The sequence below is a fragment of the Sphaeramia orbicularis genome, chromosome 6 (genome assembly GCF_902148855.1).
Source record: "Sphaeramia orbicularis chromosome 6, fSphaOr1.1, whole genome shotgun sequence".
In the NCBI taxonomy this organism is placed as follows: Eukaryota; Metazoa; Chordata; class Actinopteri; order Kurtiformes; family Apogonidae; genus Sphaeramia; species Sphaeramia orbicularis.
Window position 1 is genome coordinate 25,031,727 of NC_043962.1, and position 25,151 is coordinate 25,056,877.

At 37.6% G+C, this 25,151-nt stretch overlaps 1 protein-coding gene and 1 long non-coding RNA gene across 2 annotated transcripts; both read left to right on the forward strand.

Annotated features, from left to right (window-relative positions):
• Nucleotides 1-1,060: 1,060 nt before the first annotated feature.
• Nucleotides 1,061-15,011, forward strand: LOC115420705 (ubiquitin-conjugating enzyme E2 H-like). The gene is made up of 7 exons (XM_030136162.1): nucleotides 1,061-1,357; nucleotides 7,520-7,596; nucleotides 7,746-7,820; nucleotides 7,919-7,958; nucleotides 8,064-8,116; nucleotides 10,705-10,833; nucleotides 12,326-15,011. Exons 1-7 carry the CDS (start codon nucleotides 1,305-1,307, stop codon nucleotides 12,448-12,450), a joined length of 552 nt encoding a protein of 183 aa, XP_029992022.1. The 5' UTR covers nucleotides 1,061-1,304; the 3' UTR covers nucleotides 12,451-15,011.
• An 8,228-nt stretch (nucleotides 15,012-23,239) lies between these two features.
• On the forward strand, nucleotides 23,240-25,013 carry LOC115420708 (uncharacterized). The gene is made up of 2 exons (XR_003935585.1): nucleotides 23,240-23,720; nucleotides 23,937-25,013. It is a non-coding gene; the product is annotated as an uncharacterized LOC115420708 (long non-coding RNA).
• The last annotated feature ends 138 nt before the right edge of the window (nucleotides 25,014-25,151 follow it).

Sequence of the window (25,151 nt, forward strand, 5' to 3'; positions counted from 1 at the left end):
TTACTACAATATAAGATGCAATAAACTGATTACATTTCAGTAATTTCTCCTCCTCTTCTATGTTTATTCATTATCTGCAATTTACTGTGTTTTTTTCTATTTTTAATGTGGTTTTCAATTTTTTGAGTTTTTCCACTATAAATGTGCATGTTTTAAATGTTCACTTTACTGTCGATCCTGTGGATTGTAATTTTGTTCATCATACTATATGTTGAATGACAATACAGGATCTAGAATCTTGAATACAAAGAACACATGAGACTGTAGAGACATCAAACTAACCTTGACGCCTGCAACATTCATTGTGTACAACCCTGCAAATCTGTGTATACTTACATGTTATGAACAAACAGACAATATTACAGACTAATTTCCTAGAGAACACATTAACTGCAACATCAAGCCCCAGAGGTAATGGTTTATGTTAAAGAGACTTGCATTTTATCCCCATAAGGAAGCTAAGACTCACATCTACCACACACACACACACACACACACACACACACACACACACACACACACACACACACACACACAATGTATATAAATAGATACATGGAGGCTATGCATCATGAAGTAGAGTACTCACATAGGTATTCCATTTCATGAAGGCAGGATTCATTTGGGGGTTTGTTTTTGCAGGGTATCTTATGCCCAGTAAAACGGTAACTACTGTGTTTTATGTTTAGTCAGTCTTGTACAAACTTTTCTACACGTATAAAATGCAAATAAGTTGGATAACAGGCTTAAGTCACCACTAACTGATTGTCTGAGTTCCTGTGAAGAAACAACTTTGGCCTCAAGTGCCTGCTTCACCGAGTTAATTTCATGCTAGATCTAAGTATTATAGATAAACACTGACTCTATTTCTGTGTACTGTTTGAGCCCAATAGTATCCAAACTGACGTGATGTATGAATAATGGTTCACAGAATGGCTTCGAGGCTTGCAGACATGAGATCAACTGTATTCACTTTAAAGCCTAACATTGGAGGAGTGTGTTTGTTTTCTATGAGGTGTAGTTCTACACTCCAGCCCCTCCTCTCCTCAGTCTGGTCGATGGAGGTTGATGTCACTGGCAGAGTCTTCAGGACAGGACACACCACTAGGTATAGGTGGTCAGGGGATCGCAGGCTCCGTTCAGAAGGAAAAAAGTGGGCAATGTTGAAGCTAGGATCTTGTTTATGGACATTGTTGGAAGGCTGTTGATACAGTCTACAGGGCTCGTAGGTATTTTCAAACTGAAAGGTTGAGGTATCGTAACCGCCGCAGTATTTTTGGAACACTTCTGAAAGGAATATAAAAATGTCGTCTCCAAGTCCGGGCAAGAGGCGAATGGATACCGACGTGGTGAAACTGTATCCTTCACTGAACCTAAACAAGCCTAAACAGCCAAGTCAAAGACGAAAGTCATCTATGATAATGATTGTCAGCTGTAATGTTTATTTGTTTCAACATTTGCTCCCAGTGTCTTTTGTTTTGATGTACATGTTGTAAACAGTAGCTCTGAGATTAACAAACAGATTTTGTGAAAAGTGTGTGGCTAACGCTAAATACTTCTCTGTTAATAGACAGGTCTGTGTCTAATGTTAGGTTTGGTATACGTTAGCTAGCTTGTTGTCGAGTTAGAAGAATGGCTAAGAGGCTGTACATTTAACGTTACGTATGACAACTAACTTGCCTTTAACCAATGTTAGCTTGCTAATACATTAGCAGTGCAGTATTTGTATCAGTAGAGAATTAGCAGAGGAATCTGTCGCAATATAACGTTGCCTATTAACTCTGTTAGCTTTGAACATTGTTAGCAATAGCTTGAGGGCGATAAGTTAGCTAATCAGCCAGATATATGTGGCCGTACCGGACTGACAACACAATGCGAAAGATCAGTGAAGGCCGTTTGTCAATTTTGAAAACTCAACTTTGAAAAGACACTTGTATTTTGTCGATTTAACGATACTAAAGCAGCTGCTTTGTAGCATGCTAACGCCAAGAGAGAACAAATAAGGCTGATGTAACGCTAGCATAACAGAGATGATGTTTGTCAAAGAACAAAAAGTCGACAGCTAGCTCAGTGCTGAAAGATTTAGAGACCAACGTTTCGAACGTTCACCTTTTGTGTTTTTATATCTACTCAAATAAAAGGCCTGAAATTAATCGATAAACAAAACGAATCGTTTTTCTCAAACACCGATGGATTGTATATAACAATACAAGTATACACTTAAATTGCATGTATTTTATCATTTATATGTACAATGACTAATGGAAAAGAAACAATTCAGTTTTTTTTTTTTTATTTTCCTTCACAATAGTATATGTGCCTCAATAACGTTCTTCTTTGCATCGAAAAACTCAGAATATGTTTGAATTTGTTGACTATCCCCTTCTTCCTGCAGTAAGCAGTCACTGGATGTCATTTTAAAATTTTTTGTTCACATATTTTTGGTGATCAGTGGAAGTTTGCAGTAAAGGTTTTCTGGCAGCGTGAGCTGAATTGTTTTGTTTTTGTCCTGCAGCTAGATGCTGTGCTCTGATTGGTCAGCCTGTTACCATCCGGAACATGGTAGAGGGCGGAGCTTCACAGACAGCTGATCGAGGAACAACAAGCGTGCTGTACGGGCACATGCAGGGATGGGGGCTGGGAACATCCAGTCCACAGCAGGGATAGATCTGTAGACTCAGGCTGAGTGGGTGAACATGTTTTTTTCACATTAACGGGATCGGGAACTTTGTAACAAACAAACGACGTATTGGTAAAAAGATTCTCAGTCTTTTAACAAGAGAATATTGTTGTAGTTTCTGAAATAGGAGCATTTTAGAGTTGACAGATTTGATTATAGTTTAATAGTTGATTATTATTAATTACAATGTACATTTTAAAAACATGATCTAAAAATTGGACGGGCATGCAAATTTTATTTAAATTGGGATCTTTTTACATTCATTTGAGAATTACTTTCTTGACTTAGCAATTAGTTGTGAAAACTGCCAGTCAGTGTTTTTTAAAGGTGCTGGAGACTTTCGTGACCAATTTTTCATCAAATCTGTAAAACCTCAGTCATAGCCTGAGTATCACTAATCTGTAAGTCTTTCTGTGATTACTCACCTGAATCTCTGGCATTATGGTGAACAATTTCGAAGTGTCATCCACCATAAACAAATCGTGTGTTTACAAACCGACCCGGGACGTCACTCGGGCATCTTCGTAATTTTGTTGCGACGTGCATTGTGGGAAATGGAGGTTTGTGCAGCCACCTGACAGCGGCCATATAGTATTATATGGATGAAACAAACACGCAGAAATGCGGAAACGACTGGAGGAATATGCATAGAAGGAAGGGAGTTCCTGCCGTTTCCGATCGTGTCTGTTCCAGCTGCCGCTGTCAGGTGGCTGCGCGAGCCTTCGCTTCCCACAATGCATGTTGCGACAAAATTACGAAGATCCCCGAGTGACCTCCCGGCTCGGTTGTAAACATATGGACTGTTTATGGTGGATGGCACTAAGAAATTGTTCACCGTAATGCAAGAGATTCAGGTGAGTAATCACAGAAAGACTTAAAGATTCATGATACTTAGGCTGACTGAGGTTTTACAGATTTGATGAAAAATTGGTCATGAAAGTCTCCAGCACCTTTAAAGGACTGATATTTTACTTTTTAAAATGGAATTATGCATTTTAAAACATTTCCCTGTGGTCTACATAAATTGTGACTGCTATGCTTGGGTCTGAATTCTTTATTAATTAAACTCCACAGGCCCATCTTCAACCCTATTTCTGAGTAATGACACCAGAAAGGTTGTTTTTAGCACTGGCCCTTTAAATGCAAATGAGCTATTTCACACACCACCCCCTCCAGGTTGTTGACTGTGCAACTCTGTCCTGTTCAGCCACTTGTGTTCGTTAATACAACTAATAACTGAACATTTTAGGTAATCAGCTTGAAGTTTGGACATATTTTCAGTATGGACTACTGCTGCTGCTGACAAACAATTATGTTGTACTCGGACAAATGTTCATTGGAAGTTTTGACCTTATATGTGCAAATGTCGTGACGTAACTAATTACAGATGTAACTAATTAAGAAGGAATTCAAACAGGTTGTAGAAAACCACTCAATTTTTGCCAATATGTATATAAAGTTAGCTTTGCAGCACCTGGAGGATTCAAATTCAAACTTTTTGAACTGTTAGGGTCCCCAAATACACAAATAAACGTACCAAAGACTAATAAAAGTGGGTTTATGACCCACATACTTTATACAGGCTTATAACTTCTATTAAGTAAAGCTCCTACTATAGAAACAAAATTATTTACGTTATTATCATCTCACTTCAATATTCTATGTCTGTCCTTCGTGCACATGTAATTGCTTACAGGAATTGTTAACAAAGATTTAGTCAGTTAAATGGTAGGCTACCATTATTGGCGTCTGTTGAACTAACTTAAACAATAATCTAAACACCATTAACACCCACCTGACCCATGCACTTAACGCTATATCATACAATGAGAACTTCCTTATGTTATTATCATCTCACGTCAGTATTCTATGTCTATCTTTCATGCACATAATTGCTTCCATGCTTACTGCTCAAAAGGCTCTATAAAAGAAATATACTTACAAAATATGACTCACTTCTGCCTGGGGGAGCACAAATCAATGGGCATTTAAACTGTGAAAATGCTTAGGGGCATGCGCATGTGCATGCTCAGTAGGGCTAGGTAGCTCAACTTGACAGGTAGGGTGGCTCGACAGGACACCGGCGTCCTCGGTGCCACGCCCCCTGTTTGAACATGTAAAATACTGGCAGTGATTCCAACATCAAAGACCGTGGCGTTACTTACTGAGCTATCGTCCACGTGTACTTTGGGGCGCAGATGTATGCGTCCCAACGCTCTCCTATCTCTTGTAGTGTGTGTGGGCGATTACTTTTAATTAACAGTAACAAATAATCTGTGATGTATTACAGTATGGAAGGAATTTGCACAACTGATTATATCAAGTAAATACACAAAGTTCCTGTTAAGCAGATGTTGTGGGCGCTAATTAGCTAAGATACTAACATTTGCTAGCACCAAACTCTTATTTTCTCATTTAATACTTGCAACTTCACTTATCATCTCCATCCTCTTCCTCTGTACTGTATCATCACATGTGAAGTAGAATATTTCCTTCGAAAACTGTGACGTCCACCTCCGTTTCCCTCTGTTTACATGCTAACACAAAAAACTGATATCACGGAATCTCCACTTTGGCCGATTTCGGTGCGTGTGCCCATCGTCGTGTAAACAATAGACATAAACACAGAAACATGTCCACTTTACCACAGACCGACAACAAAGAGGAGGAATCTTCCGAGCCTGAGGCTATGTTTACACGTAGTCACTGACAAAAGGAATTAAGAAACTGAAAATATTTAAGTTCAAGAACTTGTAATTGGGAATTTTAACCCCTTGTCTGAAAAATACTTGGACAAATTAAGCATTATCAGAATAGTTGGATAATAATTTAACAATTAACAATAAATTAATTGCTTACATGTTGCAGCTCTTTAATACAACCTATTGGGTGTACTTGGGAGGGATTAATAATCACTTGTTTGCACTTGTTTCAGGCTTTTTTTACATGTATTATTAAAATTTGTGCATGCGGGCTTGTACAATGTAAAAAAAAAAAAAGACCTGTTAATCTTCTCTTTTTAGAGTAGTGCTGTTAACTCTCTGCACTCCAAGTTTGTGTCCAAAGAAAGGTTCTCCCTTGTGTAGTTACATTACTCTTGAGTGAGCATATGCTGTTAGATCTTGGGTTTCTATGGATAAGCCTTGGGGAATGGCATCTGTGAAAGATGCACATTTTTACTTTGCAAGTCTACATCAGTAACAGCTTTTATTTATAGGACATGCATTTAGAGCTGCCCTGTCTTTTTGATCACTGGTTTGCGAACCCCTCTCTACTAAGTGGCTGAGCTTTTGAAACCTCGCTCTTCTTTGGTTGAAGTTTACTGTTATTTTTTCCTGACAATTATGTAAGCAGGTGATCTCGTGGTGTTATTTGTGCTCCAGCAGTTTGTCTAAATAGGCATCCTTACGTTACCTTGGTTAGATATTTGTGATACAGATGACAGCAGGATTTATGATTTGATGATGAAACAGGGTGTAACAGTTCTTTTGTGGTTTTTGTGTTTTTCCCCCATCTGTCATTGTGTCACACTCATAAAGCCTGTGATTGTTGATGTGCTCAGCCTTTGTACGTTGCTGTCGGGCTGTTGACTCAGTCCTATGCGTCTTGCTGTCACCACACGCTGTGATTATGACACATCCTCCCCATGCAAGTCACCCATCATCTCCTGCAGCTGCATATCACCTGCAAAACAAATGGAAGTCTCCGTCACTGTTTAACTGGTGCCACATTTATGCTGCAGACACTGAGCTTTATAGTGTTTGTTGCATCAAAGAGGATGAATCTACCTTTTAGGCCGCCTCCATTTTAAAGGTAGGACCTGCACTTCTATGGGTTATCATCTTTTCATTGTTGAACTCTGCTAGAGTAATGTCTGCTTTTAACATACTGTTGATGTCATATACACACTTCAAATCATTTTTTTTCAGCATTTTTTTTTGTCAAACTATTAATTTATTTAGTATCTAGCTGTGTAATAAGTGGGATAATGTCCTCAGAGCCAGTTGTAATTTAGAAATAAATCTGTTCAGTGTGATTGTAAATGTCCTGCATCCATCTATCTGGGTTTATTTGGCATTAATGACTTCCATACATTACCTCACACTTATTCCCTTTTCTTGCTGTCATGATAACCACGGATCACTACTACAGTACAGGTTGGTTAAAGTAATGGTTCAGGATCTGCAGTAACATGGTCTTGTCTAATACTGATTTTATACAGCTAGAGGGTGTGTTTTTAATTAACAAAAGTTGTGGCTTGTAGCGATTCTTCGCATCAACATTCACAGCTTAAATTCCTTACATCACTCTAGAAAACTTGTGGTAACTATTTACTTGCTTACATTATTTTTATACACTTTTTAAACCGCTCAGAAACCTGATTGTATGTTCAAAAAACGTGATAACCCTCAAAAACGTAGATCCTACTTTTAGGGAAAATTGAGGTATTTGAAAACCTCTAGCTAAATGATCTGTAAATGATCAACCAGAGCACTTTTGTGATGGTCTTTCTTTACGAAATATTGTATCCCAAAAATCCAAAATCAGTGAGCGAAAGCTTGTCAGAATTTTTATATCCGTTTTATCTGATGCCGACTTATGGTGAATTTGTTTGGGTTGTAAGGAGATCTGTGATCTGTCGAGTTTGTGTGACAGTGGCCACTGCATTATTGATCTAGCCATCATGACTCATGTTATTGATCCTATGTTTGACCTCTGTCCACACATGTTCTCACACAGACAGAGATAGGTGGTTTGATTGATTATTTGAATTATCTGCCTTTCTTGTCGCTTGTTTTCTATTTTGCTGGTGTGCATTTTCCTTGACCAGGTTTTCAGCATTGAGAGCAAACACGAGGTCACCATTCTTAGTGGACTCAACGAGTTTGTGGTCAAATTCCACGGACCTCCAGGGAGTAAGAGATATTTACTGATTATCAAATTGTATCCAGGTCATGTAAATCATTTCTTTTGCTCCTTATTTATTAAAACTTTTGTTTTAACTCCCTGAATAGTAGAGTGGAGGAATTTGTTTTTGTTGAGTGTATATCAATTTTTTTTTCAGCACCGTATGAAGGAGGTGTGTGGAAAGTTCGAGTGGATCTACCAGATAGATACCCCTTCAAATCGCCATCAATAGGTGGTGTTTTTTTGTCCTTAAATTTGAAGTAAAACCCCTAAAACTCAATACTGAATTTTTTAGTGCCGGGATTAAAACCTGCCTCTTGTACTTTTCAGGATTCATGAATAAGATCTTTCATCCCAACATCGATGAAGCGTAAGACTTATCGTATCTTCATAATATTTACCTTTCATTCTGCACCTTTCTTTTTTTGGCAGCCTCTGTTATGTTGTTAATGTGAGTTCTTTCCTTTTTTTTCAGGTCAGGAACCGTGTGTTTAGATGTTATAAACCAGACGTGGACAGCACTCTATGGTAGGTCCCTGCTCGCACTGGGACGGCGTTATTGACTTCCACCAGTCATTCTGTAATAGCTGCTAATTAAAGAAAACAAACACAAAGCAGGCGGCTAAGTCGTCCACAGTGCAGCTTCAGGCAGAGTATATCAGTGTAATCAGCTTACACATCAGTGATAGGTGTTGCATGTATTGAGGTCATACATTGAGCAAAGTGTTCACACTCACCTGGAGGACATTTTTCCCCTCATTCCTTTGTGCTGATCAAGTGAAGGCACTAACCTGAGACTAATGTGAAGCCATTGTGTTCATTCATAGTTGATAGAGTTGTGAGTCATTGAGAGTACTGTGAGTAGTTCTTCTAGGTTCAACTGGACTGGTTTCATTCATTTGAAAAAATCTCTCATCCAAAAGACTTCTTCAGTTCTAATAACTGGTGGGGGAAATTGGACTAATAAAGCTGTGGACTTATAAACCTCCTACACTTGGACTCACCTGAAAGCAAACAGTCCCCCCTGAAGGATTTGGACAGTGACCCTCCCCTCATCAACGACCCTGGAACTCGCCCAATATCCACCAATGACCCTGACCCCAAGGGCCACACCCTCTCTGCGACCCTAACACTTAAATTCATTTGCATATGGATTAACACCTACACAGACTTAAGGAACAGATTCAGTACTTCTTGGTAGTTCTTATAATAATAATAATGGATTGGATTTATATAGCGCTTCTAGGTTCAACTGGACTGGTTTCCCTCTTTTTAAAATGTTTCATCTCTCATCCAAGAGATGTCTTCAGTTCTAATAACTGGTGGGGGAAATTGAACCTATAACCTGTGGGGAGGAGTGGTCTGTGTAGGTTTTAATCCATATGCTAATGAACTTAATAGAATAACCTTTAGCTATTGTGTGTACAATGAAATTAGGAAGTGTTAGGGTCAGAGAGAGGGTATGTTCCTGGGGGTCAGGGTCGTTGGTGGATATTGTGTGTGAGTTCCAGGGTCGTTGGGGTGGGTGGCTGTCCAAATCCTTTTTTTTTTTTTTTTTTTTTTTTTTTTTGGGGGGGGGGGGTTGCTTTCAGGTGAGTCCAATTTCTCCCACCAGCTATTGTAACTGAAGAAGTCTCTTGAATGAGAGACAAAATGTTTTCAAAAGACTGAAATCAGTCCAGATGAACCTAGAAGAACTACCAAGAACGATGAACTGGGCAAATGAGAACCAACACAGACAACATATTCAGCACTTTTTTCAGTTTAAAATCATCTGTGAATGGAATAAAGTCTGCATCACAGATGAAGACCCACAGCAGATGAGAGATTCACAGCTTTGTTTGTTTTTAGACGTGTTGGGTTTGCGTAAATGCACTGATAACTGTTGTCGTGCTTTGCAGAGGTGTTTCTGATGCTGGTATGATAAATGCTTCATACAGATAATAATCTTGAGCAGTGGTGACTAAGGCTGAGCATTTGAACTTGAAATGAAAAAACAGCACTTATTGACTTTGATAATGAAGATGACTGAAGTGGAATTAAAATTTTTCTCAGCTCTTTATCAGATGTTTAACAGGTCAAATAATGAATACAGATGAGTTTGAACATGTATATTTTATTGATGTTTATCCCTAGAAATTCCAGTGGTTGATTAGCCTAGTCTATTTTTTTTGAATGACAAATGAAAGTTGAGAATCCTTAAACCTTTTAAGAAGCTTCCTTCACTTCCCATCCAAACAACTTGAAATGTACAAGATGCTGGAAATCTGAGACACAATAGATGTTCAGTACCTTGTAACCGAAGTCTGAGACACGACAGCAGAGATATACTGAGAGTTTTTAACCCTCAAAGACCTAAACAGCCGCCAGTGACCAAACACATTTACTGATTTAAATGTTAAAGAACTTTTCAACCTCGAATCCTATGGATACCTTTAAATGCATACATCAGTACATTGTTATCAGAATATGTTTTATTTGGACGCTCAGAGGCTTTATAGAGAATATGGATAAACTGTCATTTTCTGTGATGTTGATTCCCCAGTAAAAATCCAAGCAGTTTGAGAAGTGACAGCAGCTGTAGACACTTGTTTTTGCATTCAGTTTATAAAAGATTTTGCTGGAAAACTAGGTTTTTCATCAGTTTTCTCTATTTTGATACAATAACCACTGACTTTCCTCTGAGCTTTAATGAACATCTATATGATTAGCAGATTAAATATCTTAAAATACTCGATTTTCACCAAAAAAAAAAAAAAATGTACAGAGGCTAATATTACATTAACTAATGATAGAAAGATGAAACATAAAGCAAAATTTATTTGGAAGTTGCTACAAAAATATTTCTAGGTGTTTAAGGGTTAAATGAAATTTCAAATTTTAGAGTTAGGAGTCATATTGAATACTTAATACTGCACAAGCAGAATGTGTGATATGACGTGGTTCAACATGCAAAGCCTGAGAGCTAAACAAATACATTGCAGCTGCTTCAGTTGAGCACAATGTTACGAGTGAGACATCTAGTGGACGAAGACCAGCACTGAGCAGAAATCCTGTTGATGTATGTAATGAGATCTGCTGCCAAGTTAACTGACCTCTCTCTCAACATCCAACAGATCTCACCAACATCTTCGAGTCGTTCCTCCCTCAGCTGCTCGCTTACCCAAACCCCATCGATCCTCTGAACGGAGATGCAGCCGCCATGTATCTGCACCGGCCAGAGGATTACAAGCACAAGATCAAAGGTTGGCATGTTGTTGGACTGTGAATTCACACAAGGATATTTTCCCATTATACCCCAATTTCAAAAGCAAGATAAAAGCTTTATGAGAATATAAAAAACTGAGTAATGTCATATTGCGTATAAAGGTTTCTCACTTCATTTTATTTGAAATATAATGTAACAGATCTTTCAATAGAGCTTAAGCCCCTTTGTGTCTTATTTTATTTAACCAGGGAGTTTTTACAAGGGAGTCCTGGCCAAGATAGAAATATAACACACAGTTACAGGATTACACAGTTAGAATTCATACAACAGACACATTTGACAATAAACATTAAAAATAACATTTACAAGCAGATTAAGAAAAACAAGTGCAAGTTATGGAGTCAGCCTCAAGAACTCTTAGTTTGGATTTGAAAGTGCTCAAAGAAATTAACTCAGTTTCCAGTCCTTCTGTAGCTGATTCCATGCATCAGGTGCAGAGTAAACAAAAGCCCTTTGACCCATTTCTGTATGGGTGCATGGAACAGAGAGCAGTATGTGATCATTTGCACGGAGAGAATAAGTATCAGAATTTCTCTTCTCAATTAATGTACAAATATAGACAGACAAGAGGCCAAGCATTGCCTTATATATAAACATGTAGTAATGGTTGATCCTTCTGGTGGCCAGAGTAGACCATCCTACCCAAGAGTACAGCTCACAGTAGTGAGTCGATGCTTTAATAAACCTCAGAGAAGCATGGTAGACAGTGTCAACCATCTGAAGACACTGAGCAAAAGCACTCATGTATAAAACATCTCCATAATCCAGTACTGACAAAAAAAAGGTTGCAGCAACAAGCCACTTTTTTGCATTAAAAGAAAAACACAATTTGTTTCGAAAATAAAAACTTAGCTTTAGCCTCAGTTTCTTCACAATTTCCCTCTTGCAGAATATTTTCTAGACTTTCTACTCAATTTCTGCTCAGATACAGATAAACACACGTCAGTATTGTTTTTTCTTTATGCAGGTACATTATACAGTGGTGTAAATCAGTTTTTGGACACCCCATACATCTGTGATATATTGCATTAAGAATCACTCTTAAGTCATTGAACTCTACCAAGTATTATTATTCTGCATGTGCTCTGTTTGTCAAGGTCAAAATTGGATGTCTCAGCGAGATAAAGAAACACATTCAGGACATAACATGTTGAAACTGTCTGAAATCTGTCTGATGCAGCCATACCTTTTCAAACAAAAAATACTTTCCTGTAAATATTTCATGATTATATTTGCGATTGTGTAAAATTTGAAGGGTGTCCAAACATTTTTTTTGCCACTACTATTGGACTAAACAGTGAAAAATCACAATATCACTACGTTCAATATTCACATCACAGCATCCGAGTTATGAATAAAAATGAAGAGTTACTGCATTTACTCATGACTGACAGATCTGAGATTGTCTAAATTTAAAGCTGCTGCTCTCACACATTCTCAGTCATGTGTTCTTTGTCTTCCTGTTTCAGAGTACATCCAGAAGTACGCCACAGAGGAGGCTCTAAAAGAGCAGGAGGAGGGAGGAGGCGACTCCTCCTCCGAGAGCTCCATGTCAGACTTTTCGGAGGACGAGGCTCAGGACATGGAGTTGTAGTGAAGGGGGAGGTCGTGTCCCCTTCGCCACAGAACAGACTAAAGAGTCATTTCCTAAAGAGCAGAAACTGAGTACTATATTCATATTTAAACGAGACAATTTTTTACAGCAACACAAGGATTTGTATGGCTACACAAGGATTTGCAGTATGCTATTGCAGAATATTATTTAGGAACTCATGACCACCTGCCCTTTCCCCTCCTCTTCACCCCGAGAGCCTGCGTAGATCTGAAAGGAGCCATTCATTTCCATGATACATTGTGGCTTCAGGCCTTGTTGAGACCAACGAAGGGGCCAGGAGGTTTTGCCACTCAACCGAGTCAACCGACACAAATCTAAACTGTTTACATTCACTTTCCCATTTGGTTACACAAGCCACACCTCACTGCCTCTTCTGTTGTCGCGTGTTTAGTTTTGTTATTGCGTCATCAGATATCATTTTTCCCTTGCCAGCAGATGACTGCAGGATGACAATCCATGATTTATGGGCCGTGTATACTCCAAAAAACCAGTGGATTCACATTTTTAAACATCCCTCTTTTATTTTCGACACTGCCGCCTTTTTCATCATGACGTCCAGAGGAGTCGCCGTTGCAATCATCGCCTCTGAGGAGTTAAAAACCTGACGGGCCGCAGTGGCGTAGTGCACAGACGGCATCTCTGACAGGACTGCCCTCTGCAAACCGGATGACACACACACACTACGGAACATCAATACTTCAACCATGACAAGTCACACAAACACCACAGTGTGTGTGTGTGTGTGTGTGTGTTTGTGTGCGTGAGAGAGAGAGAGCATGCATGAATGTAACCCAGGGAGAATCATCTTGCATAGATACCTGTGTTGAACTGATGCCCAGTGACATCACATCACAAGAGAATTTCACAATTATGACCCTTCTCTTCTTCAGCACCCATTTTCTCTTCCTCCTCCTCCTCCTCTTCCTCTCCGTTTTAGGAAAGTGTTTGTCATTCTCTGAGTATCTTTGTATATTGTGGCATGACACAGAAGTAAAGTTGTGTTGGGTTTGTGGCGATGTACCACTGTAGACATGGGGAGGACACCTGACTGCAGGGCCTCTGTGAGTTGGGTGGGGTTTGGGGTCGGGTGGGGGTTATATCCAGGTCCTTGTTGAATTGTTGAACTTCTAAAATTTGCCTATTGCTTGTGTTGAACTATAATAGGTGTTTGAATTGCGTAGGGATAGTTCTTTTTTGCAGGTGGTGAATCCTGTCATAATGTATGGTTTAATACTTATATAACACACTAGTTTAAAATCTAATTGTCCTGTAAAAATGAGGAGAATTATTCATCTTTGTGTATGGGATGACTCTTTGTTGAATCAAATCCTCCAAAGACATGTTGCACCCCTGCACCCGTTCTTATGCAAACACCACCATCTTTGTCATTGAAACTCACCAGACAGAAGTGCTCTTTGTTTCAACCATTCACTGTCGTAGCAATTGCTTTTTTTTTTTTCACTTTTACTTTTTCACACTGTCAACGGCCCATAGCTTTCCAAATGTGGGACCAAAATCTAATTGATCTCCAGGCGATGTTTCATGTATCCCAGAAAGGAAATCCTCCTCGAAGTGTTTACACAGAGGTTGGGCGAGTGGGAAAATGAATAATGTTCCTCTATCTCTCGAGTGGCCATCTCAGATTAGATACTTTAATCTGATGCAGGTTTTCTCTTGTTCTCTGTCTCAAGAGGGTAAATTCATAGATTTTCTCCCGTACCAAATCGAGTTTACCTGAAAACGTTCAGTTTTTAGCAGCCGTGTCCCACACTGGAGGAATAGAGGAGGAGTTACCAGATCAGTGGCTGTTTACTGTTAAACTTTACGATGGTACACTGGTCTGTTTTCAAACAGGCTTAAAGGAAGTTCAGAACATGCACTTGCTGCATTACAGATCCAGTTTTGTGTCATTTCTGTAAGGAAGGGAAAAAAAATAGGAATTTTACTTTATACCCATCAAAATGTGCTATTTCCTATTTGATGAAAATAATTATTATAATCAACAATGAAAAATGAAGCAATCCCTTTATAATTAAAAAAAAAAGGTATCGGGATCTTTTCCATGATGTCTGGCTGGAAGGTATTGACCTTCATCTGGAAATTAACAGGTTGGTAAAACTAGCATGTCACTGTGTTTTTTCACATGGCATTAAAGCATATTTGATAAATAGCCTAATTAAGGGCTACAATTAGAGTTGATTAACCAAATATATGTTGGACTAGTTCTTAGGACAGTAAGATGTCCTGGTTAATTTTTGCCTTGAGTAAATTGTAATTTTCAAGTAAAACAACTACTGTCCAACCTTGTTGTTTGTAACCATTTGGGTTCATCAGTATATTATGTATTTTTTTTAATGATACATATATTTGATGCCTATAATTTGTTTGAATGTTTTTATTTTTATCTTTTAAGCCCTACGTCCGGGATACAAGTCAAGATATCCCTGTTTTTGTTTTGTTTTTTAAATGCAAAAAAAAAAGAAGAGTAAATGTGCTTCCCTTGTAAATTGGAGAAAGAAATAAAAAATATGATAAACTAAGTCAGTATTATCCTTCTTTCTGTGTGTAATATGTTGACGGTGCATTCACTGTGACTATTGGACTCTTTGGTGCAATGTAAGCTCCAATTAAAACTGCAATATGTGTAGTAATTACTGCAGACCAACAGGGGGCGCAATTATAAATCCTCTGTACCACTGGGATGACTGTTGGATGAAGTCCTCCCCTTATGCACATGAGAACATGTTTGTCATTGAAACCTGAAATTCTTCATAATGAATCTAAAAGGGAAATGTGTCTGTTACCTTTCTCCAGTTATTAACGTTCATTCTTTTTTTTTTTTTTGTGAGTGAGACTGAATAAAAGTAATACTTTAATATGTACTTGATAAAATAGTCTAAAGGTAGTTTAATCTGAAACAGTTGCAGCATATATTATTGAACTGGCTTTAGTAGAAGTAATAAAATGGATACTTAGTGTAAAGTCAATGATTTTACTATTTTTGGAAATTTACTTGATTTTCTTTTTTTTTTATGTCACATTCAATGAGTACATACAAATTAATGTCATTAAAACAGACTGAAAGACTCGTCAAGTATCCTAAAATGTACAGTGTAGAAAACAGCTTTCAGAGCAAGTCTGATCCTTTATCCTTATAAAATTTGGTACTGTCAGTGTCATCTGATTAACCTCTGTCCTCGATGAGATGGTTCTCACATACTCACACTGCTTTTGTTTCAGAACAACTATGATTTTTGTTCACTTCTGATGTTACTAAAGGCATTTTAATGACCATTTAAAATGTGTTGTTGATGTAAGAAAAAGTGATTAGCATAATTTATTATAAGGCTTTTATACCATTTATTTATATTTAATGTCTTCCATAACCTGTAAACACGAGACAAAAATGACACTTGACAATTTGTCACTTAATATTGTTAAGAAAAAGTCTTTTGAAAAAGCATTAAAATAGAGAAAGATTTGCACAAAAAACTCCAGCTAAATGTTAATAGGTCTAAAATTTAAATACACTCAAAATGATTAATTTTAGTAACATTTTTGACATATTTGATTTTAAAAAGTTTTCATGTGAAATTTGTCTATATTTAATGTTTTGGTTTAATATTTTAAAATACATTTCAACGAAAATTTAAAAACTTTATTCACTAACATTATGTCATGCATGACTTTTTTTTTAAAGATTAGATTAGATTCAACTTAATAACCATTACACATGTACATGTACAAGACAATGAAATGCAACCAGAAGTGTAATAAGCAGCAACTGCAGAATCTACAGTATCTGAATGATAAGGCAGTACAGTAGACATACAAACAGGCAGATGTGCAGTGAACATAATATACAATGCATATATAATATATTGAAGAACTATGGGCATAAAATACACAATATGTATGTATTTTGCTGTTTGATTTATATATAAAGCTCCAAAAATGTCCAGTTGTACGTTTGATCCCTTCTTTGGCAGTAATCCAAAATTTCCACAGTTTTTCATAATCCACAAATGACAGGGTTAAAATATCTGATTCATTAGGAGATTACCCAGGTCTATAAGTAAAACCCCTAAAGAGTAAAAGTAATGAAACTTTGCCAAGTTTGAGTCTCTAATAAAGAAAAAGTAAAAAAATACTGGTTAGTTGTAGCTTCCATGATACAGTCTTGGGTCAAAATGTGAAATTGTGAGTATTAACCCATAAAGACCCAGTGCTACTTTTGTGGCAGTTCTCAAATGGATTTTTCTCCATATTTAACTCTTCTGAAACGATTTATCACCATGTATTTTATATTATCTTCTTTATTTGGCTTTTTTTTTTTTTTTTTTTTTTTTGAAAATCAGGTATTTTCCTACATTTAACTGACTGATCATGTAGATGCTCATTAAAGCTTAGATTAAAGTTAAGGGTTGTTATATAAGAAACAGAGAAAACTGAAAAAAGAGTTACTCTTTCAGCAGAATATATCATTAATTGAACACAAACCTAGTGTCTCCATCCACTGTCACTGATCCAACTCCATGGGTTTTACTGGTGAATCAGTGTTGTAGAAAATGACAGTGTTTCCGCAGTAACTACGGAGCCTCTGAACGTCCAAATGGGTCATATCTGATGACCATGAAAAGATGACAAACTGCATTTTATACCAATTATTTACATGTATTGATAGGATTAATGGATCAACAGGGACTAAACAGTTTAGATCTGTAGATGGTTTTGGTCAATGGTGGATATCTGAGTCTTTATGGGTCAACTCTTTAAAACCTGATGTGTCATCGCTGACACACCATGCACATCTGCAGTTTGGATGGCTGTAACTCTTTCACTGTTTGTGCAATTGGAAAAATTCCAACGGTTTCTGAAACCTGAGACTTTGCACTTTACAGGTTTTATGGCGTGAATTCGGTAAATTCACTAATGTCTGTACTAGAAGCTGGAGAATTTAGCCATTTTATAACATGCAGTAAATTATAAATGACTGCTAGATTTTGAAAAATCTGGGGGGAACAAAGTGCTCTGGAAAAATGGGCAAATGAACTCACTCACAGCATATTTTCTAACTTTTTAGTTAGTCAAAAGAAGAGGAAAAAATCCAGGCGAACCATTTTAGACTAAGGGTTTAAAGGGTTAATAAGAGAATGGGGTTTACACAAAAAGAATATTTGTCTCAGAGCTACCAGATCTACTTCAAAACACTGTCTGAACTTCACAATACATTCACATTGTAGGTTCTTTCTGGTGGAAGATTTATAAGTCTGTTGTAGAAATGTACACAAATATATGTAATACTAACACTTTATCATTCAGATTAAAAACATCAATTTACCAGCACTTTTTTCATTTAGTTTCAAGTTACTCTTATTATAGAATGTAATATTTAGCACTTTAACCCTTTCATGCATGAATTATGAGAGCCTTAATCTAAATTTTTCTTCCCCACTTGTTTTTATTCCTCTTTAGGCATGAAAAAAACAAACAACAACAAAAAATGCGATTTAAATTTTTTTATGAACCTATTTTTCACAGAGTTGCAAAAATGTCCACTTGGCTGGACACCATGTGTTTCATTTTTGAAGCAAAGAAACATGCATTTACTGATACACTGTGTAAAATCTATGAAAAAAAAAAGATTTTAATGCTGCTAATCTGATGTTATCTCACATTTTGACATACTCTAATACTAGTCATTACTCACTTCATGGAGAAAATATGCAAAAAACAAAACAAAACAAACAAACAAACAAACAAACAAAAAAACCCCACCACTTTTTGGTTTAAAACCCATTGTCAGAAAGTGATATACTGTGTGAAAACTATGAAATAAAAACATTTTTTCATGCAGCTAATCGGATGTTTTCTCACATTTTAGCATACTCTAATACTAGTTATTACTCACTTTATGAAGATAATATGCAAAAAAAAAAAAACTTTTAGATTAAGAAAACTGTTAATTACAGTGTAATAACAATTAGCAACTGATTTACACTCAAACATGTTACTGCAGATCAGGTTTATCAAGAACAGCAAAGCTGCAGTAATTGTATGAATTACAGTGTATAAGATGATGCACATGCCTCCACTGTGTTGGCTGATATGAAAATAAAACAACAAAACCCATGAATATACAAGAGAACAGCTGGAGAATAGATGTCCACTGTAGTGACCAATATGCATGAAAGGGTTAATTTAATCTGTGAGGCAGATAATTTCCAAAAAAAAAACATTTTAGACCCGTGAAATTTGGACACAAATGCTAAATAATGTGTTTCTCTTCTTTGTCCACTAGGTGGCAGTCAGACATGTTTTCATGAGGAAGAGACACAATATCAAGGTCAATTATCAGACAAAACTTCCCTCTAAACATATCAACTTTTAACTTGATCCTAGTGTGGATGAAAAAGTCTATTCTATTTAAAGTGAACGTGATAAAATGGTAAAGCTGCAAATTTGTAGTTCATGGTTTGTCGCTGTTTAAAGAAGTTTTTTGCATCTGAAACAGACATTTATCTACATTAAATGATGCACTGAGACAGATGCAGTAAAGGAGTGAACAAACACAAAGGCAGCACAGTCAGATGATCCTGCTGTAAATGCTGAAATGATGTATGACGCTCTTTAACAGACACTATGATGATCTAATGAAATATTCATGTTTATGTGCAGCCTCTTTCAGGTTTCCAGTTTCAACATCGGTTTAATTTGGCTGCAGGATAGAGGACAACACCACAATCAGAAACGCAGATTAAATTTATGAACAGGCCTTTTCTGAACATTATACTTTGCAAAATGTATCTTTGGGATAATAAGATCCTGCACAAAATTAAGGCCAAATTAAATTATCAGCTTATGAATTATCACGTGTGGTTATTTGTGCACATTAATGGCACATATACAGAAAAATCTCCCAAAATACCTTTTTTTTTCTTTTCTTTTTGCCACTTATGGATGAGAAGATGTCTATTTTTTAATACAAAATGGAAGAAGACTGCGCGTAAACTTGGAAATAAACAAGTTTTAACCAAATGCAGTGCGCTTTTACTGACTTTTTGCGAAGTAATAAGACATTTGAAGTGGTCCAGATGATGAAAAGTAAAGTTATTTGACGGTAACGCGAGCAGCAGCAGCAGCAGTGCGGTGCAGAGGGCGATGAGACGCTGCTGGCCGGCTGCGCCTCCTTCATAATGTATGGAGAGGACAAAGGGTGCACGGGTGGATTTCAGTGTCAACTTTGAAAGAGCCGTAACCCAAACCTGTCCTTCCCACTCTGACGGATTCACATCAGCTGAAAGGATGATGCTTCTTTTTCCACCTGCAATCTGTCTAATAATCACCGACAGCAGGTAAATGAACCCCGGTAGGACCTTTGGGTGCTTGTATATAACGAGGAGCAGAGGAGGCCAAAGCTTGGAGAAACTTTGTCCGGATGAAGAGGAAGAGGAAGAGCGCAGAGAAGAGAGGAGAGGAGAGGAGAGGAGAGGAGACAAGGCTGCAGCAGGATGCCACACCCGTGGATGCTGGTAGGTTTGCTGTCCGATAGCAGTCACTAGAGCTTTATTATGTAGGATTTAACCTGGTCAGTGAATGCAACACAATTAGAAAACTTGTACTGAAGAAAGACAAAAATACAACTTTACTTTTATTTGGTTGAAATTGGCGACAATCTACAACTAAGAAGTGACCTTTAACACGTGCTTTATTTTTAGTGACAATAAAGCCTAACAAACTTATTTTTTTATCTACTTTTAAACCACTGATTAATCGTTTTTCAGTCAGAAATACGCTCAACTGCAGTGCGCGTCCTGTGCGTAAAAGACGCAGAAAGGAGTGTACTGTAGGCCTCCAAGTGAACAGTAGGAGAGGGAGGAGGGCAGCGTGGATTACTACACTGCCAGTGGGTTAAGATGCTTACCAACTAATTACCTGTCCACTAGAAAATCCCCTGCCATGCAGCTCAAACAAGAAAAGAAGCGCGACGGATGGAGGGAGAGACGGATATAAAGAATGTAAACTGATAATATGAACCAAAGGACTGAAGAAGTTAAGAGAAGTCAGTTCTGTTTCATTTGATTCTAGCCCAGTTTTCCAACGAATAATCATTAGAAATCACATTTTAATGTAAGTAAACACTCTTCGGTCCTGACGCTTTTCTGCTACTGGATGTTGGAGGCCTGGTGCAACAAGGGCGTTTCTTCGTGTCTTATTAAAACTAAAGATATCAAGTGCAGTAAGACTCTAAAATCATCTGTTAAAGGTAAGAATCCGTCTTATTATTAATAGAAGGATCTTTCAAAAAAAAAAAAAGAAGAAGAAGAAGAGGTGGCCATTTATGATTTTGAGCTGATATCATAAAAAGTCCAGAAATAATTGTTACTTTTAAATAAATAATGAATGGATGCTTTTGTTTTCTATAAAAAGCTCTAAACTGTATTGTTAAAATATAAGGATTTCGTATGATAAAACCAAATGTAAGGACTGTATCCACTACTTCAATCATAATCAAAATAGAAATTAACTTTAGTGAAGGACCTCAATGTATTTTACTGTGGGGATAATGTGTGGACTAATCATCATCCCACTTATGCCAAATCACAAATGATATGAAAAAAAAAAAGAAAAGACAAAACCATTCAGGAGGTTTCTGCTTATGTTCTCTTTCTCTCCCTCTCTCAAGCTTTTTACTCTATTGATCTCTCCCGGAAACGGGAAGATGAGCCCTGCTTTGGGACCCATTTGGAGCATCTCAAAAATCACTTAGCGCATCATTCTACACAGCCAGAATCAATCTGAGCAGCAGACCAGGATCAGGATCAGGATGGGGGCTGCAAAATACTGCCCTTAAAACAGCAAAAATATTCTGGATATTATCCTGAATCTGTAGTTGAAAGGGGAAAAAGGTGCTGCAGGCCTGTTCGTCCCAGTAGCAGATGGCATGGCTGGATTTAGTCCCTATCCGGTGATGTAGACGAAATAGAGATGAGGAGAAAAGTACATTGATACTGTGGGCTCCTTTTCACAAAGACACCTCCCTAAACGTCTACAGTAAGGTCAAACCTGAGCACGCACAAGATGGGACGACTGGCAGAGTTGGAGTTTGCAGAAGATGCTTGGACGTCTCTATGTGGCTGATACTGATCTGTAATGTGGAGCTCCAGTTGTATCCTCCTGTTCTGTGTATGGCACTGGTAGAATTCACTGTCACAGCACAATATCAGTGAATTACCAAAGGGCCATAAACAGAGTAGAGACAGAACCACACTGCTTGCCTCTTGTCTTTAAATATCAGACCCCAAGACTGACCTAATCTAAGGATGTAATCTTCTTTGCCCACTTTGGCACTAGCACATTTTTGCTTCGTTCTCCCTGTTTGAGCAATCATGTGTAGTGCCAATATGGGACGAGACAGACACTCAATGGTGTGCTTTTCAGCCTGATGACATCAACTCTTCCCGGGTCCATAAATTAGCTCTGTTTTTCAGTTTCTGCGTTATCTTGCTCAGGGAGTAACACATGGGAATGGAACTATAGACCTGATCGATTGCATTGTCCCTCTCAGATGTCACTGGTTTCCATGGAGGCTCGAGCTCTGTCTCTGAGACGCCGTCCTGTGTAACCCGAGCCTCGGTCCTCGCACAGATCTGCCGGTGGTTGACCCCGTGTACTCTCCCACAGTGTTTGGCAATGGTAGAACTCACTCTGGTGGGCTGGAAGGATCCGGTGGTTCTAGACTTGCCAACAACTGACTGAGAGCTTGAACCTGCCCTGCACCATCACAGGACCCACCACAGATTCACACATGGAGATGATGGAGATGTCATGTGTATACATCCAGGTGGGGGTGTGGGGTGGCAGGGATGTTAGGTGTGTGAGTGGCTGCAGGCGGAGCAGAGAGGGGTTCAACTTCACCTTCCCCCCTGAACGTTCTTGCAGCCTCAGAGCACCAATGAACCAGCAACAAAAGAAAGTTGAATTCATCACAAACATACACTGTAAAAAATGACTGTAGAATGAACACCAAAAAGGTGTAAAATTGCAACATAAAAAAACTGTAAGTGACAATACAATGCAAAGTTGTTTTTTTGGAAAGATTTTTGTGTTAACGATTAAATCAAATATAGCTGTACTTTTTACAGGAAGAGTATGTGAACAAAACCAGATTTGTATGTAGAAATGATGTATTTCTATTATTTTTAGAAAATAAAACTGTAAATTGAAAAACAATGTGGTGCCGTTTAAATTGCAAAGACCATAATGTGAAATAACGGCATATTTGCTTATATATATATATATATATATATATATATATATATATATATATATATATATATATATATATATATATTTATATATTTAAAGTTATAAAAAAAGTAAACATTTAACATTTTAAACTTGTACATTAATGGGTTGGTAGAGTTGGTAGAGCGGCTCGTCCAATAACCAAAGGGTTGGTGGTTTGAATCCTGGCTCCGACTGTCCATATGTTAAAGTGTCCATGGAAGACACTGAACCCTAAACTGCTCCAGTTGGACCTGGTGGTTTTGGAAAGTGCTTTGGACACCATGAAGGAGTAGAAAATGTGCTAAATAAGTGCGGTCCATTTACCATTTAAATCCAGTGTTAAATCTACATGTTTCAAATGTTAAATCTACATGTTACTCCGCAAATATGTTTGCAGTTGGATGTGTTTTTTACAGTATTGTTCTGGAAACCACAGCTGCCAGTTTTTTTTTTTGTTTTTTTTTTTTTACAGTGTAGAGATATTGTTAAAAAACAGCTTGTGCATCATCTCTCTTTTATCTCAAAAGTGTGATGCCCCTCTACCTTAAACACTACAGGAGTCACCCAAAGGAGGCTTTTGGCTTCTGGGCCGTAACCCACACCCATAAATCTACACTCAGACCATTAAGCATTGTGTTGACCATCATCCTGCCCAGTCAATAAATCAATCATGTTCATGTGTTTGGAAGCCTGTAAATCCTCAGTGTCGGCCTGAGGAAGCAGCTTTCTCATTCAGTCACGGAAGGGGGTGTTGAGGTTTATTAGAAGTGAAGTAAGTACAGCGTTTAAACCCTGAGCCTCACATACATGTTTTCTGACTTTTATATAGAGTGTTACCTAAACCTTCTGTATGCTATTTTTAGTCTAATGAAGGTACATAAAGTGTCTTCTACTGTAAATAGAGTTGCTGCCATAAAAAAACATCTCATGAGCAGTTCTGTCTTAGTAATAGCTTGATTGTTTCAAAGGGTTCAAAGGATTCAAAGGAGTTCATTTGTCATTCCATCACAAAGAAAGAACAAAACTGGTTACTGAGAACCCGTATTAGCCATATCAATAGAAAAAAATAATGAATAAATAAATGAATATATTAAAATCAACTAAAATCTAAGGCTAAATCGACTAAAATCTAAGGCTAAAATAAAATATACATCTAAAATTTCATACATCTAAAGTTTCATACATATGTTTGGATACTTTATGAGAATTTCAATAGCATTTAGGGCCTTGAGTGGCATGAATAATGAAGGGAAAGAAGGTAAAGGATATGAAAAATACACAGTGTAAGGTGGACTACTGGAAAAAAGAGATAATGAATAAAAAAAGAATGCAGTAAACGGAAGACTGTGTCCAATATAGTCACCTTCTTGAAAAAAAAAAAAGTCAGAATTTTCACATTTTTTCAAAAAGCAGAAAAAACTAAACCAAATATATGAGTGTATGATATTTTTTTGTTTTTAGAAAAACCTGAAACTGATTACTAAGGCCATTATTGATAGAAGATGATGATATATTGTAAATTTAGCTGAATTCAATTAGTACAATAGAGTTATGGGTGCAAAAATATATTATTTAAAGGAATATATTAAAGAAAAGTGCACCATAACAAACCACATTACTAGTGCTGTATGTGTGTGTCTCAAGGGTTGGAGGAGTCCGAGTGATGGGGTGCTGATGTACAGTATGTTCATCATGTTTCAGTGCGAACGCTGTGTGAGTCCATTATGGCCGACTGCAGAGGATGTGAGGTTAAGTGGTGCCAGTGGACGCAGAGACGACCGAGGGAGACCTGACAGCTGGTACGAGTGATTAGACCTGTGTAGTGATGCAGGGAAGGCATCAAAGCTCTTTAGGAAGAATCCCTAACAGGGAGGAGGCGAGGGCACACACACACACACACACACACACACACACACACACACACACACTGATACACAATTTCCTGGTTGCTAAAACTGCCTTTACTGAACAGTGTAAAGGCCACTCAGGCCATCTGTCATTCTCAGATGCATCGCTGACCAATGGATTATCAGCAGCTCGGCCCGTGGGCACACACATACACTAACCCCCCCACTCACCATATGATAGTGGTAATACAGGAGACTAACTGGTGTCATTAGATTTGTCATGGAAGTTAATGGATATCCTCATTAATGTCTCATGTTAATGGTTCTTTGTTATTTTCTCAACTGTGTCTTTGCCATGTGTATCACTGTTACCTGTCTTTTCATATTAAAGGTATAATCCATTAATTTGAGCATGGTGAGTGTTATTCTATTGTTTTATGAGTAGATGATTAGCTCAGAAAACAGAGAATGACTGAAAATGCTTAAAGAAATGATGGGAAATGATCCAGAGATATGAGTAAGTGTCGATTAAAATGCATTAAA

Excerpts from the sequence above, each read along its gene's own strand:
- LOC115420705 (XM_030136162.1), top strand. The coding sequence starts at position 1,305 with ATGTCGTCTCCAAGTCCGGGCAAGAGGCGAATGGATACCGACGTGGTG. Across the intron at positions 8,117-10,704 it reads GACGTGGACAGCACTCTATG|ATCTCACCAACATCTTCGAG; the intron begins GTAGGTCCCTGC and ends AACATCCAACAG. Across the intron at positions 10,834-12,325 it reads TTACAAGCACAAGATCAAAG|AGTACATCCAGAAGTACGCC; the intron begins GTTGGCATGTTG and ends TTCCTGTTTCAG.